At 47.1% G+C, this 13,499-nt stretch overlaps 1 protein-coding gene across 1 annotated transcript; it reads left to right on the forward strand.

Moving 5' to 3' along the window:
• The first annotated feature begins 1,872 nt into the window (after positions 1-1,872).
• Positions 1,873-12,464, forward strand: LOC111947694 (zinc finger BED domain-containing protein 4-like). The gene is made up of 7 exons (XM_023957112.1): positions 1,873-2,370; positions 2,527-2,845; positions 10,836-10,898; positions 10,965-11,078; positions 11,177-11,434; positions 11,541-12,163; positions 12,247-12,464. The coding sequence occupies exons 2-7, from the start codon at positions 2,762-2,764 to the stop codon at positions 12,356-12,358; spliced, it is 1,254 nt and encodes a 417-aa protein (XP_023812880.1). The 5' UTR covers positions 1,873-2,370; positions 2,527-2,761; the 3' UTR covers positions 12,359-12,464.
• The last annotated feature ends 1,035 nt before the right edge of the window (positions 12,465-13,499 follow it).

Raw genomic sequence — 13,499 nt, forward strand, 5'->3', positions numbered from 1 at the left:
AAAAAAACAGCAACGGTGAGTCAGATCTCCGCTATGGACGGACGCACACGGAGCCTCACGTCATTAGTGGTGACCCACCACGGCTCCTCCACAGCTCTCGTAGCTCTCATTGACTCCGGGGCTGATGTCAGCCTAATGGACTGGAAGCTGGCAGTCAGCTTAGGTCTTAAGCCACAGCCTCTGGACAGACCCATCCAGGCCCGGGGCCTCCATGGGAGGGGTCTTTTTAATATCACTTATGTCTCAGAACCCCTCAAACTGTCCATAGGAAACCATTCAGAAATCATGTCTTTCCACCTGTTTGAGGGCTCCTCTAGGAAGCTGGTTCTGGGATTTCCTTGGCTGCGTGAGCACAATCCCCGGGTGGACTGGGCGACCGGGAAAATACTAGAATGGGGGCCAGGATGTGACGGACACAAAAGTCCCCATGCTGCAGGTAAACGAACCATCATAGACAATAACCCTGTTCCTGTTCGTTCTGCTCCAGGTCCAGAGGCCCCTGACCTGAGCACAATACCCTCATGTTACCATCATCTGTCTGAGGTCTTCAATAAATTCCGGGCTCTGAGCCTTCCACCCCATCGCCCCTACGACTGCGCCATCGACCTGGTTCCGGGATCCATCATTCCTAAAGGACACCTGTATTCAATCTCAGCTTCGGAACGCCAGGCGCTTAATAAATACATTGACGAATCTCTGGCAGCGGGTCTCATTCGTCCATCCTCATCCGCAGCTGGTGCCGGGTTCTTCTTTGTCGGAAAGAAGGATGGGACCCTTCGACCCTGCATAGATTACAGCGCGCTCAACAACATAACCGTCAAAAACAGATATCCGTTGCCGCTCATGTCCTCTGTTTTCGACCAGCTCCAGCAGGCCAGGGTGTTTACTAAGCTCGATCTCCGTAACGCCTATCATTTGGTCAGGATCAGAGAGGGGGACGAGTGGAAAACAGGGTTCAACACCCCAAGAGGCCACTATGAATACCTGGTCATGCCCTTTGGACTCACTAACGCCCCCGCCGTTTTCCAGGCCATGATCAATGATGTCCTCAGGGACTTCTTGGATCATTTTGTGTATGTTTATTTGGATGACATCTTGATTTACTCCCCGGACCTGGACTCTCATGTCTCCCATGTCTCCGCAGTCCTCCAGCGACTTCTAGATAACCACCTTTACGTCAAAGCCGAAAAGAGTGAGTTCCACGTTTCCACCGTCACCTTCCTAGGTTTTGTTGTGTCAGCAGGGGCGGTAAAGATGGATCCAGCCAAGGTCAGCGCAGTCAGGGACTGGCCGACACCTGACAGCCGAAAGAAGCTGCAGCAGTCACAGAATGTAAATTCCTTAAAAACAGTAATATGTCATATGCATAGAGACTAATTTTATGATGGCTGTGTTTGGTTTTAATTCATATAATGCTCTCATTCTGTCCTGACTGAGAACGGAAATAGACCCAGATGCTGAAACCCGAAAAGATCACGCTTGAAGCCCGTTGGCAATGAAGGATTTTATTTGCCGAGGATGAACGGGAATCCGTGGAGCGGGAGTTCTGTGGCGAGGAGCGGACTGTTGGTAAGTATCCCTCTTGTAGCGGGGTCTTGTTCAGGGGGTGGTCCCAGAGAACTGCTGGTGGAGCGGTGGTCGAGTGTGGCGTGTGGCACGGCGAGGCTGGAGGACTTGGCGTGATGATGGCTGGGAATGAACGAGGTGGAAACTGGACCCAGGCAGGGGGTTGGTTGCAGAGATTTGTCCTAAAGACAGAAATGATAGCTTGAGTAGGAAGTTCAGGAGTAGGGATGGCCCGTTTGACACGGGGCTTCGGCGCGCGGTTCACCTTCATGAAACAGAGTGTTTCGGCACAATGTTTTGAAGCCTGTGTCAACCAGCGCAGATCACGTGATTGATGACGTATGACGCGCCAAATGCATCATTCACCTGAACCAGGTTTCAGATCTCAGGTGTGTTCGATCAGAAGGGCGCGATGTTGTCTATAAATATAGATGAATCCCAAACAACGTTTCCCGACCAGTTCTGTTGTTTCCCGTGTATCGTAAGAATCAACGTCATGGCACCCGGTAAAAAACGTTCTGTGGCTTGGGATCATTTCAACTTGATTTCTCCAAATAAGGTAATACACTATTAACGTTATTTTATTAGTAGCCATTGCTGATTATGTCAGTTTTATGGGTATGTCTGTCAGTTGAAAGGAAACATTTTTATTCTTTCCATTTCTTTTTTAGGTGCAATGTTTAATTTGCAAACATGAATTTGCATTTAATGACAGTACATCCTCCATGATGCGACATCTCCACTCGGTTCATCATGTTGAAACTCCGCAGTCGGCAAATCAAGCCTTCAATCCACCTCATATTGGTAATAAGAATATATCCAACTAATGGCACATTAAGTATGAACTTAAACAGATAGCTCAGTGGAAAAATCAGTGACATGAGTATGCTTAGGTTGTGGGTTCGAGGCTCAGCTTCTACAATTATTATTTTTTTTAATCTTCATATGTATATTTTGCAGTGTCAAGAAAGCAAGAACTTGATTCTGCATTGGTGGATATGATTGTAATGGATGCACAACCATTTTCAATTGTTGAAGACAAGGGCTTCAAGGTAAGGTGGCTAATATTATATAGCATTTACATTATTTATGTCTTTCTGGATATAATAAGCTGTATTTTATTTGTCACTTTTAGGCTTATGTCAACCTGTTGTACCCATCCTACATAATTACTAATAGGAAGGCATTGAGGACAATGGTGGAGGAGAAGTATAAAGCCAAAAAGGAGAAGGCTTTAGATGTGGTTAGCAGGGCCTCTGCTGTCAGCCTTACAGCAGACATGTTTTGCGCTCGCAAAGTTCAGCTGGAGCCGGAGGAGCACGTGATGCTGTAGTATCGCGAGAGCCGACGAGAGGAGTGTGGTGAGTTTACTTGGCGGCGCGTAAGTTGTGAACAAACATTTTTGATTTATTTAATTACACCGCCATATTTAAATAATCCAGAAAGTTTAAAAAATAAAAATCTGAAAAAGTTTGTCAAGCATTTGCCAGCCTGGATGACCTGGAGGACCTGGAGGATCTGGAGAATTACATCGACGAGTGTTTCAATACCTGCCTCACGAAGAAATCCAACACCGCCACTCCGTCCACCAAACGCAACCGTCCCGAAGACTCCCCGGGGGCTGCCTCCTCCCCAGGCAGCAACATGAGTGATATCCTGGATTCAATTGATAAAAGGCTCTCCAGCCTTGATTGCCGTTTAAATCTGCTGGAGAGCCTCCATAAGGAATTCCAAGGTCTGCGAGAGTCTCTGGAGTTCAGCCAACAGCAGGTGCAGGAGCTCGCAGCGGAGAACCAGGCCCCTCAGAGAGACCGTGAAGATCTTGGGCCACGACACCGCCCGTCTCTCTGAGGAAAACCGATCCATCAAGGAAACCCTCCTGGATCTTCAGGCGAGGAGCATGAGGGACAATCTAGTGTTCGCAGGGATTCCAGAAGAGGCAGGGGAAGTCCCGGAGAACATTGTTAAGTCCTTTATAGAGGTCCACCTGAAACTCCCCAAGGAAGAAGTCCAGAAGATCTCCTTCCACAGGGTTCACCGGCTCGGAGGAAAAAGGCCGGACAATCAGCGTCCCCGTCCTATTGTTGCTAAATTTGAACATTATAAACAAAAGATGCAGGTAAAAAGCAGAGGGCGAGAGCTGAAAGACACACATTACAGCGTGAATGATCAGTTTCCAGGCGAGATCCTCCGCCGGCGGAAAATCCTCTTCCCGCTGAGGAGGAAGCACCTGTCTGCTGGAGCCCGTGCAGTGGTTGCCGTTGATAAACTTTTTGTGAATGGCAAGCTGTTCCGGGAACCAGAGGTAACACCCTGGCTGTGCTGAAGGCTTTCAGAGGCGCACTGACATCTGCGCTGCCCAGAAGAAACCCGCAAACTTAGTTAATTGAATAGGAAATAATCGGATCATCAATAATCCACACCTCTCAGGAAAAGTGTTTTTTCTTTCTCTCACATTCATGTTTCTGTTGTTGTTTCGTTGTTTTTGTTTTTTGTTCTTTCTCTTTCCCTCTCTCTTTCCTCTTGTCCCCCCCCCCTTCCCATGTCCTCATATGTGAATCAGGTAAAGTCAACGCAACCACGGTGAGTATTTATTTATGCACGGAACGGGCGCGCGCGCATACTAGCGCGCATAAGAGCATGCACACGCGATCCCGCACACACACGTTGATAAACTGCAAAAACCTCACTTAGGCTCACACAGGACGCACATAACATGCAGCTCATAGCCAAGACACGTTCACCCACAACGCATAGCGCTTGTCAGTGTAGCAGGTACGCACAGCGGGCACGCGCACACGGACGGGCACACGCACTATTTAGCCTTGCACTCTCCCGGTTAGAACAGCTATGAACAGTCTTAACATCGTTAGCTGGAATGTGCGTGGACTTGGTTCTGGGCCAAAGAGATTGAAAGTGTTAAATCACCTGAATGATCTTAAAGCAGATATAGCTCTGCTGCAGGAGACCCATTTATCATTATCAGCTGGTCATCTCCTGTGCTGTTCCCAGTATCCAGCTATGTATTCTGCCAGTTTCAACTCCAAACAAAGAGGGGTTGCAGTTTTGATTAATAAAAATGTTACATTTACTCATAAGGATACAGTTACTGACCCAGAAGGCAGATTTGTAATCATTAATATATCCATTCAGAATAAAGACTTTTGCATCGCCAGCATCTATGGTCCTAATGTTGACGACTCTTCCTTCTTTCACAGATTCTTCACCTCACTCTCAGTTCACTCTGACTCCACAATCATTATAGGAGGAGACGTCAACCTTGTTTTGGACCCTGAACTTGACAGACTCAGCACAGCAGCAAACCAGCGTACATGGCAGTCTGCAAGTATTCTAAAGCAGTACATGAATGATTTGGGTCTCTGCGACGCGTGGCGCTCATGTCATCCAAGCACTAAGGGGTTCACCTTTTTTTCTCCAGTTCACCATTCACAATCTCGTTTAGATTATTTATTAGTCAGTAACTCCCTTTTGAAAGAAATTAAAAGTTCCAACATTCATCCAATTATTATCAGTGACCATGCACCAGTTTCTGTTACTATTTCAAGGGAAGTACCCAGACCCTCGGGTTCAACCTGGAGGTTTAATACGTCTCTGTTAAAAGACCAGGAATTTATTGAATTCTTTAAAAAAGAGTGGGCAACCTTCTTAGAATTCAACGATACTTCTGAAATATCACCAAGTATTCTTTGGGAAGCAGCAAAAGCAGTCATGAGAGGGAAAATCATCTCTTATTCAACGCATAAAAAACGCAAGGAGAAAGCAGATTTATTAGAATTAGGAAATAAAATAAAAACTCTGGAGACTGCTTATGCTGCTTCTGCACAGGAACACATACTGGGGGACCTGAAAAATTTAAAGCTGCAGTTAAATGACATCATCAATAAACAAACACAATTCCAGATACAAAGGCTTCGACTGGAAAGATATGAAAACTCAAATAAATCTGGCAAATTTCTAGCTAATCAGCTTAAAATTAATAAAGAAAAATCAACAATCACTTCGATTATGGACCAAACAGGGAATGTCACCCATGACCCGGTAAAAATTAATAATGCGTTTAAAGACTTTTATCAAAACTTATACACTCCACAGATCAATCCATCAGAACAAAGCATCAACTCATTTCTCAACAATATAAACCTGCCCAAGTTAAACGAAGATCAAATCACAAATTTAGACTCTCCGCTCTCGTTGTCTGAGCTTCATGAAGCTCTGTTACTTATGCCTAATGGTAAAGCACCAGGGCCTGACGGCTTTCCTGCAGAGTTTTATAAGGAATTCTGGGAACAACTGGCACCAACGTTTTATAAAACGGTAAAATTTATCAATGAAAGCCAATCTCTACCACCTAACATGAACTCTGCCAACATTATCCTTCTTCTAAAACCAGACAAAGACCCTACGAGTCCTTCAAGCTATCGCCCCATTTCTTTAATTAATGCAGATGTAAAAATTATCTGCAAAGCACTAGCACAGAGAATAGAAAAAGTCACTCCTCACATAATTGACTTTGATCAAACTGGATTCATCAAAGGCAGACACTCGGATGACAATGTCCGCAGACTCGTTAACATAATAGACTTTGCCACCATCAAAAACCAGGAAATGACTATACTATCACTGGATGCTGAAAAAGCCTTTGATAGAGTAAATTGGAAGTTCCTCATTGCTGCCCTCCATAAGTTTGGGTTTGGAGAATCATTCATCAATTGGATCAAAATATTATATCACAACCCCAATGCATCAGTTAGAACTAATAAACAGACTTCCAACAGGTTTTTTCTTGGAAGAGGAACTAGACAGGGTTGCCCACTCTCCCCCTCGCTTTTTGCAATATTTATCGAGCCTCTAGCTGCAGCAATAAGACAGAATGAGAGTATTAAAGGAATTAAAACCAAACACAGCCATCATAAAATTAGTCTCTATGCAGATGACATATTACTGTTTTTAAGTAATATACATTCTGTAAATGAAACGGCAACAATCATTAATGAATTCTCTTCTATATCAGACTATTCCATTAATTGGAATAAATCTGTTTTATTACCACTGAACAGTAATGCGGAGCAAGGACTCACAATACCAGTTAAATCAGGCAATATAAAATATCTAGGTATTTATTTTTCCCCCAAAATATCAGAACTGGTGCTGCTAAACTACACCCCATTACTGAAAAACATACAGGACGACCTAACACGCTGGACCAACCTGCCTTTGTCCCTTATGGGCAAGGTAGCCACGGTAAAAATGAAAATCTTACCCAAGGTTAATTATCTCTTCTCAATGATTCCCACACAACCGCCATTAAAATGGTTCAAAACATTAGACTCATCCATATCAAGCTTTCTATGGAACAATAAACCTGCAAGAATTAGTCTAAAAACTTTAAAATCTGCAAAAAGCTGTGGAGGATTAGAATTACCTAACTTCCACAATTACTTTCTTGCAAATAGATTACAATACATCTTAAAATGGTTAAAAAATAATCCAGAAACCAACTCATGGTTAGACTTGGAACAGGCGTTATGTGGAAAGATCAACCTGTCAGATCTTCCATTTATTAGTCAAATAGTTAAAAAACAGGATTGTTTCAAAAGTATTAATATAAATGCCACTTTAACAGCCTGGTGGGAATTTCTCAAAATATCAAAATCATCAATTCAACCGTGCAAAATGACACCCATCTGGAACAACCCAGACATCCTCATAAACAAAAAAATTATCCACTTCCCAGCTTGGCAAGCAGGGGGCATAAAACAACTAGAGCACATAATTATTGATAGAAGATTCATAACTCCCCAGGAACTTCAAGACAAACATGGAATATATAACTTCTTGGAATATCAGCAACTTAAATCAATTATTACTAAAAAGTTTAAATACAGAGACAACGATTTAAAGCTACCAGATGTAGTTACCACTCTGATCAATTTCTCAATGAATAAAACTCTCTCCAAAATATACAAACTTTTATGTAATTTAGATAACAATATTTCACTTCCGACAACAAAATGGGATGCGGATTTGAGCATCAGCACAGATGAAAGTTTTTGGTCAGAACTTTGTCTAAACACCTTTAAAATGACAAAAAATCCAAATCTGCATCTAATCCATTTCAAAACTCTTCACAGAATTTACTACACTGGACAGAGGATGTTCAAGATGGGTCTCAGTAACTCAGACATTTGTCAGCACTGTGACAGTAATCTACCCGACAATTACATGCATGCACTATGGTTCTGCACGCCTGTCCAGGCTCTCTGGCAGCAGGTATGTGCCGATCTATCAGTCTGGCTTAAGGTTTCAATCACAGCTTCACCGTCACTTTGTGTGCTTGGTGACATGAGTGCCATCGATGTAGAAGGAGGATTAGGCTCTATCATTTTCATAACTCTTTGCATTGCTAAAAAAACTATTTTAATAAATTGGAAAAGCAAAAAAAATATAAATATAAGTCAACACAGAAATCTGCTGCTTGATCATATCAGCTTGGAAAAAATGTCAGCCCAAAGTTCAAGTAACTTTGAAAGAATTCGGTCTCTCTGGTCTCCCATAGCTAACTCCGTGACTTAGGGGGTGGGGGGGGCATGGTCGTCGCTGCTCCTTGCCCTTCTGCCGTGGGCCGGGGTGGGGGTCGGGGCCTCCGGTGCCTGGCCGGGGGTGGTGGGGGCTCCGTTGGTCGGGGGGTCGGGTCCGGCGCCTGGGTGGGGCGGCCTGGGGCGCTGCGTGGTCCTCTGGGCTTGGGTGTGGGGGTGCGTGGTGGGGGGGGTGGGGTGGTGGTCTGGCTTGGCTTGGGGGGGTGGTCCCTTTGCCTGTGCTGGGGGGGGTTGGCGGGGGGCGCTGCTCGGGGGGGGGGCCCAGCGGCGCTGGATGGGCTTCCCGTCTACACCTGGGGCTGGGATCGGCCCTTCCCTGGCTCTGTGGCGGGACGGGACAACCCTCTTGGGGCCCCCGGTCACTCTGGGTGTCATCCGCTGGGCTGCGGGGTCTGGGGGTGGGGTGGGGTGGGGGTCTTGTCGGCCCTGTCCTGTGGGGGGGCATTCTGGGGGAGGGGGGGGGGGGCACTATTGGTACGGGGCAGGGGGGGTTGACGGGTCGGGGTCTCCGCTGAGGCCATCGGCGGTTTCCCCGGCCGGTTGGCTGCCTCGGTCCCGTCGAGGCCTGACCAGAGCTCTTCTAGGGCCGGCGTTTGGGGGTGGGGGCCTGGGCTTGCTCCGGGGGGGGCCGGCGCTTTCTGGCTCCCCTCTCTCTGTGTGGGGGTGGTGGTGCTGGGCCTGGGGTGTCTGCGCCTCCGGGGGTGGGGCCCCGGGGCTGGGTGGGCCTGGCCCCCTTGCTGGGGGTGGGGGCGGGGGACGGCTGTTTGACCACCGGGGGACAGTCTATCATCTGTCCCCAACTTACCCCCTTCCTCATATAACCTCATAATAGGGTGAGGGGGTGGGGGGCTTAGCCTGCGATGAGCCTTGGGGGGGGGGGGGTTACTAGGCAGTGACCCCCCTCCTGTGGTTGCCGTATGGAGTGGGCCCCCCCTCTTTCGGTTTTATTTGCACCTTAGACATGTAGGGGCCCTTGGTAGGGGGGGTGCTTGGACATCACTGCCAGCAAGCAGCGGATGTCCTCCTAGCACCCTACCCGCCAATTTTAACCGCACCTTAGACATTTAGGGCCCCTTGGTGGGGAGGGTGAGGGGACGTCACTGTGAGTAATCAGGAGACGTCCCCTTAGTGCCCTACCCGCCAATTTTAACCGCACCCCCCTTAGTACACACACCCCTCCCCCCTCAATATATACATCCCAACATAAGCACACACACATGCACACACACACTCTCTCAAACACACATACACGCACACACATTTTGCAAGGAAGGTGGGACCTGGGACCATCTGTCCCCTGCCTCTTCCCTGGTGGGGGGTACGGGCCCCTTTGCAACGGCGGCTGTGTCCCCGGGGTGCTGGCTTCCTGGGCCCGGCGGTGCTCTCTCCGCGCGGTGGGGGGGTTCACATTACATCTGAGCCGGGGGTGTTCGTGTCCCTGGGGGGTGGGTTCTGGTCCTTGCTCCTGAGTGCTGGGCCCCGCCAAATTTCCAACTGTGGCCGAGCCTGGTCGGGCCATATTTACAACACACCTTGTGGGCCCTCTTTTTTCCCCGGGGTTCCCCCCTCCTGGGCGGGGGCGGCGGGCCCCTGCCTCGCTCCTCCCTGGACCAACCGTGGGCCGGGCGGATGGCTGCCTGGGGTGCGGAGTGGGTCTCCCTTGGGGGGTCCTGGCCCGTACCTGGGGTTGGGGCGGGGGGATGCCCGGAACTCCTGGGTGGTGGTGGGGTGCTCGTCTGGGGCTGTGGGCGTCCTTCTCCGGTGGGGCCCTGCGTTGGGTTCTCCCGGCGCGGCGGGGGGGCTGCTCTCCTGGTTGGGCTGGGGCGGCGCCCTCTTTCCCTCCGTGCCTCCCTGCTCTCTGGCTCTGGGGGCCTTGCGGCGGCCCTGCTGGCCCTGGCCTGGGTGGCGGGCTTGGTCGCCCGGGCGGCGGTTGTTCCCTGCCGGTTCCCGTGTGGTGTTGGGGGGAATCCGGCTGCCGCTGCTGGTGCGGTGGGGGTCTTGGGGTGGGGATGGCTGGGCACTCTCCCTCCTTCTTTTCACGTTCCACCATCCATTTTAGAAGAACATAAACACTCACCTGAGCACAGGTGTTAGCTCAACAGACTGAATGACTGAAATATTTCACACTAGTTGGTTTTAAGGCATAAGTATGCGTGTGAACACTATCTGTTTTGTGTACATGTCGACAGGTGGACATTTTTGCAACTAACAGGTGTGTTTATAACATTTGAGTGTGTGTGTGGACAGGCTCCGCCCTTTTTTTGTTTTGTTTTTTTTTTACATTTGAACCTTACCATAATGATTAACAACCAGTAAACTTGTTGCTTTATGCTGCTTCATGGTCTTATCCCCCTTCCCCTCCTATTATCACCCCCTACCCCCCCTCTCTCTAACGTCCCTCTTTCTTCTTCCCCTCTTTCCTTTTCCGTCCGGTCCAACACCAAAGATTTTCAGACATGTTTGAAATTAATAAAGTTTGGCCTCAATTACAAAAGGGGTTTATTCAGACATACCTTTGGTTTGTCTGAAGATTAATAACCCCTCTTGTTAAAGTAAAATATGTCCAACCCAAGAGGCCCTCAGCTCTCATCTGTCTGCCTAGCTGTTGGACAGGACAAGTTCGAGGAAAAAAAAAAAAAGAAAAAAAAAGACATGTGGACATCCATTAACATGGACGCTTACTTGGCTGTAACATGCCATTTTATCACCGAGGAGGTAGGTATCCCCTGCTTTGTGCAATGCTTTGGTTTATGTATCTCAGTTTGATTTTGTTCATTCTAGGTGGAGCTGGCCTCTGTGGTCTTGGGGGTTCTGAAGTTTCCCCAAACCCACACTGCAGCTCACTTGGCTGAGGCCAAAAATCTTCTCATGGAAGAATGGGGAATTAAAGGGAAGGTGCGAGCCAGATCAATAAAGTACAATATCATTCATCAATATGGCCTCCCACTACCTAATATACATGATTTGTGAACATGTTGTAATCTTTCTTCCAGGTGACAGGCCTGGTTACAGACTGTGCTCCCAACATGGTTGCGTGTGCTAATACATTACTACTTCGGTACATAATGTGTTTTGCACATATGCTTAATTTGGTGGTGAAAAAGTCCCTTGCCCAAACCCCTGAACTAGAGGATATCCGAAGTAAGGGGCGTAGGATTGTTGGTCTTTTTAAGTCCAGCACCACAGCGAAGGAGAAGCTGTCAGAGATGCAGCGACAGCTGGCCAGGCCAGAGCACAAATTAATACAAGAGGTGAAACTTTTTTTTTTTTTTTTATCTAAGATAGTACATTTTTTTGCAGTTGTTTATTGTGTTACTTTCTTCTCTCCTTTAAAATGTGCTTGCTGTCTTATCTTAGGTGGAAACAATATGGAACAGCACATTTAATATGTTGGAAAGGCTGTTTAAGGAGAGAGAGCCACTGGGGTCAGCTCTGGCCATCCTACATACAGACCTTCCTCCACTCACCTCAGAGGACTACCAGGCCATACACCACTGCTTGAGCGTTCTTTCACCGTTTCAAGAGGCCACAGTTGAGCTTTCGACAGAAAAACGAGTGTCAGCATCCAAAGTCATTCCCATGGTCAAAATGCTGAAACATTACATCTCAAGCAGGTGTGGTCAGATCACACACCCACTTGGTGAAAAACTGGCCACTAACTTGAAGAACAATCTCTATGAGAGGTTTTCAGCTCTGGAGAAGGTCACTGCTCTGTCAATGGCAACCTTGTTGGACCCAAGGTTTAAAGAGCTGGGGTTCTGCAGCCAAGGCTCTGCCCACACGGCCATAGAGCGACTCACTAAAGAGTGTGCTGCAACAATGCAGGCGCAACTTCCAGAGGCACAGCCACAGTCGCCACCTAGAGAAGGTCCTTCAAGTCAGCAGGAAGATGGTAGTCTCTGGGCCCTGCTGGACAGGCATGTGGGGGTTCAACAGCAGGTGACCAGCACAACTGCCAGTGCAACAGTGGAGGTTCAGAGGTACAGTAAAAATTAGAATCCTCATCATAACTTCTGCTCATTTTAAACTGGTGCATGACAATAGGCTATTAATGTCCTTCTAGGTACTTAAAGGAACCTCACATCCCAATGGGTTACCCACAAAGTTTTATACCCACATCTCTACAAGCTGGCAATGAAGTTTCTATAATCACCAGCTTCATCTGTGCCTTGTGAGAGGATCTTCACCAAGGCTGGCGAAATCGTCAGCCAAAGACGAAACAGGCTGAAGCCCAGCACAGTGGAGAAAATTCTGTTTTTAAATAAAAATCTATGACATGTATCCCACCCAGTCATGTTAGATTCTGGTTCACAAGCACTCATTCTCACTTTATAGATGGCATTCACAATGTAACACAAGCACTTCTCACAAATCTTCAAACATTGTCTTTGTTTTATTTCCACACTGAAGTGTTACAAGGGCAAGGAACTTAGTGGAGTAAATTATGCCACCAGATGCCGCTGTTCTGTGTGGTTTCGAAGCCCCAAATGCTTCGTTCATTTTTCTGGCACATTTACATGAAGCCCCATGAGAGCTTCATGGGGCTTCGATTCCCATCCTTATTCAGGAGTAATCAGAAGTTTACTAGAACACGAGGAGCATGAGACCAGGTACTTCACCATAGTTGGTAACGATCTGGCGATAAATACTGGAAACCGGCCCTCTGATATACTGTGGGGTTGATGATGGAAGTGGCTGCAGCTGGGTCTAATCAGTGGAAGCCTCCAAGGGGACCATGACACATTCTGTCTTATTGCTGCAGCCAGAGGCTCAATAAATATAGCAAAAAGAGAAGGAGAGAGTGGGCAACCCTGTCTGGTTCCTCTTCCAAGAAAAAACCTGTTGGAAGTCTGTTTATTAGTTCTAACCGATGCATTGGGGTTGTGATATAATATTTTGATCCAATTGATGAATGATTCTCCAAAACCAAACTTATGGAGGGCAGCAATAAGGAACTTCCAGTTTACTCTGTCAAAAGCTTTTTCAGCATCCAGCGATAGTATAGTCATTTCCAGGTTTTTAATGGTGGAAAAGTCTTTTATATTAACAAGTCTTCGGAGATTGTCATCCGAGTGTCTGCCTTTGATGAATCCAGTTTGGTCGAAGTGAATAATGTGAGGAATGATTTTTTTCTATTCTTTGTGCTAGTGCTTTGCAGATAATATTTACATCTGCATTGATTAGACAAATGGGGCGATAGCTTGTAGGACTTATGGTTCTGGTCAGAACTTTGTATAAACACCTTTAAATTCACAAAAACTCCAAACTTGCAGCTAATCCATTTCAAAACTCTTCACAGAATTTACTACACTGGAC

Source organism: Oryzias latipes, chromosome 7 (assembly GCF_002234675.1).
Source record: "Oryzias latipes chromosome 7, ASM223467v1".
NCBI lineage: Eukaryota > Metazoa > Chordata > Actinopteri > Beloniformes > Adrianichthyidae > Oryzias > Oryzias latipes.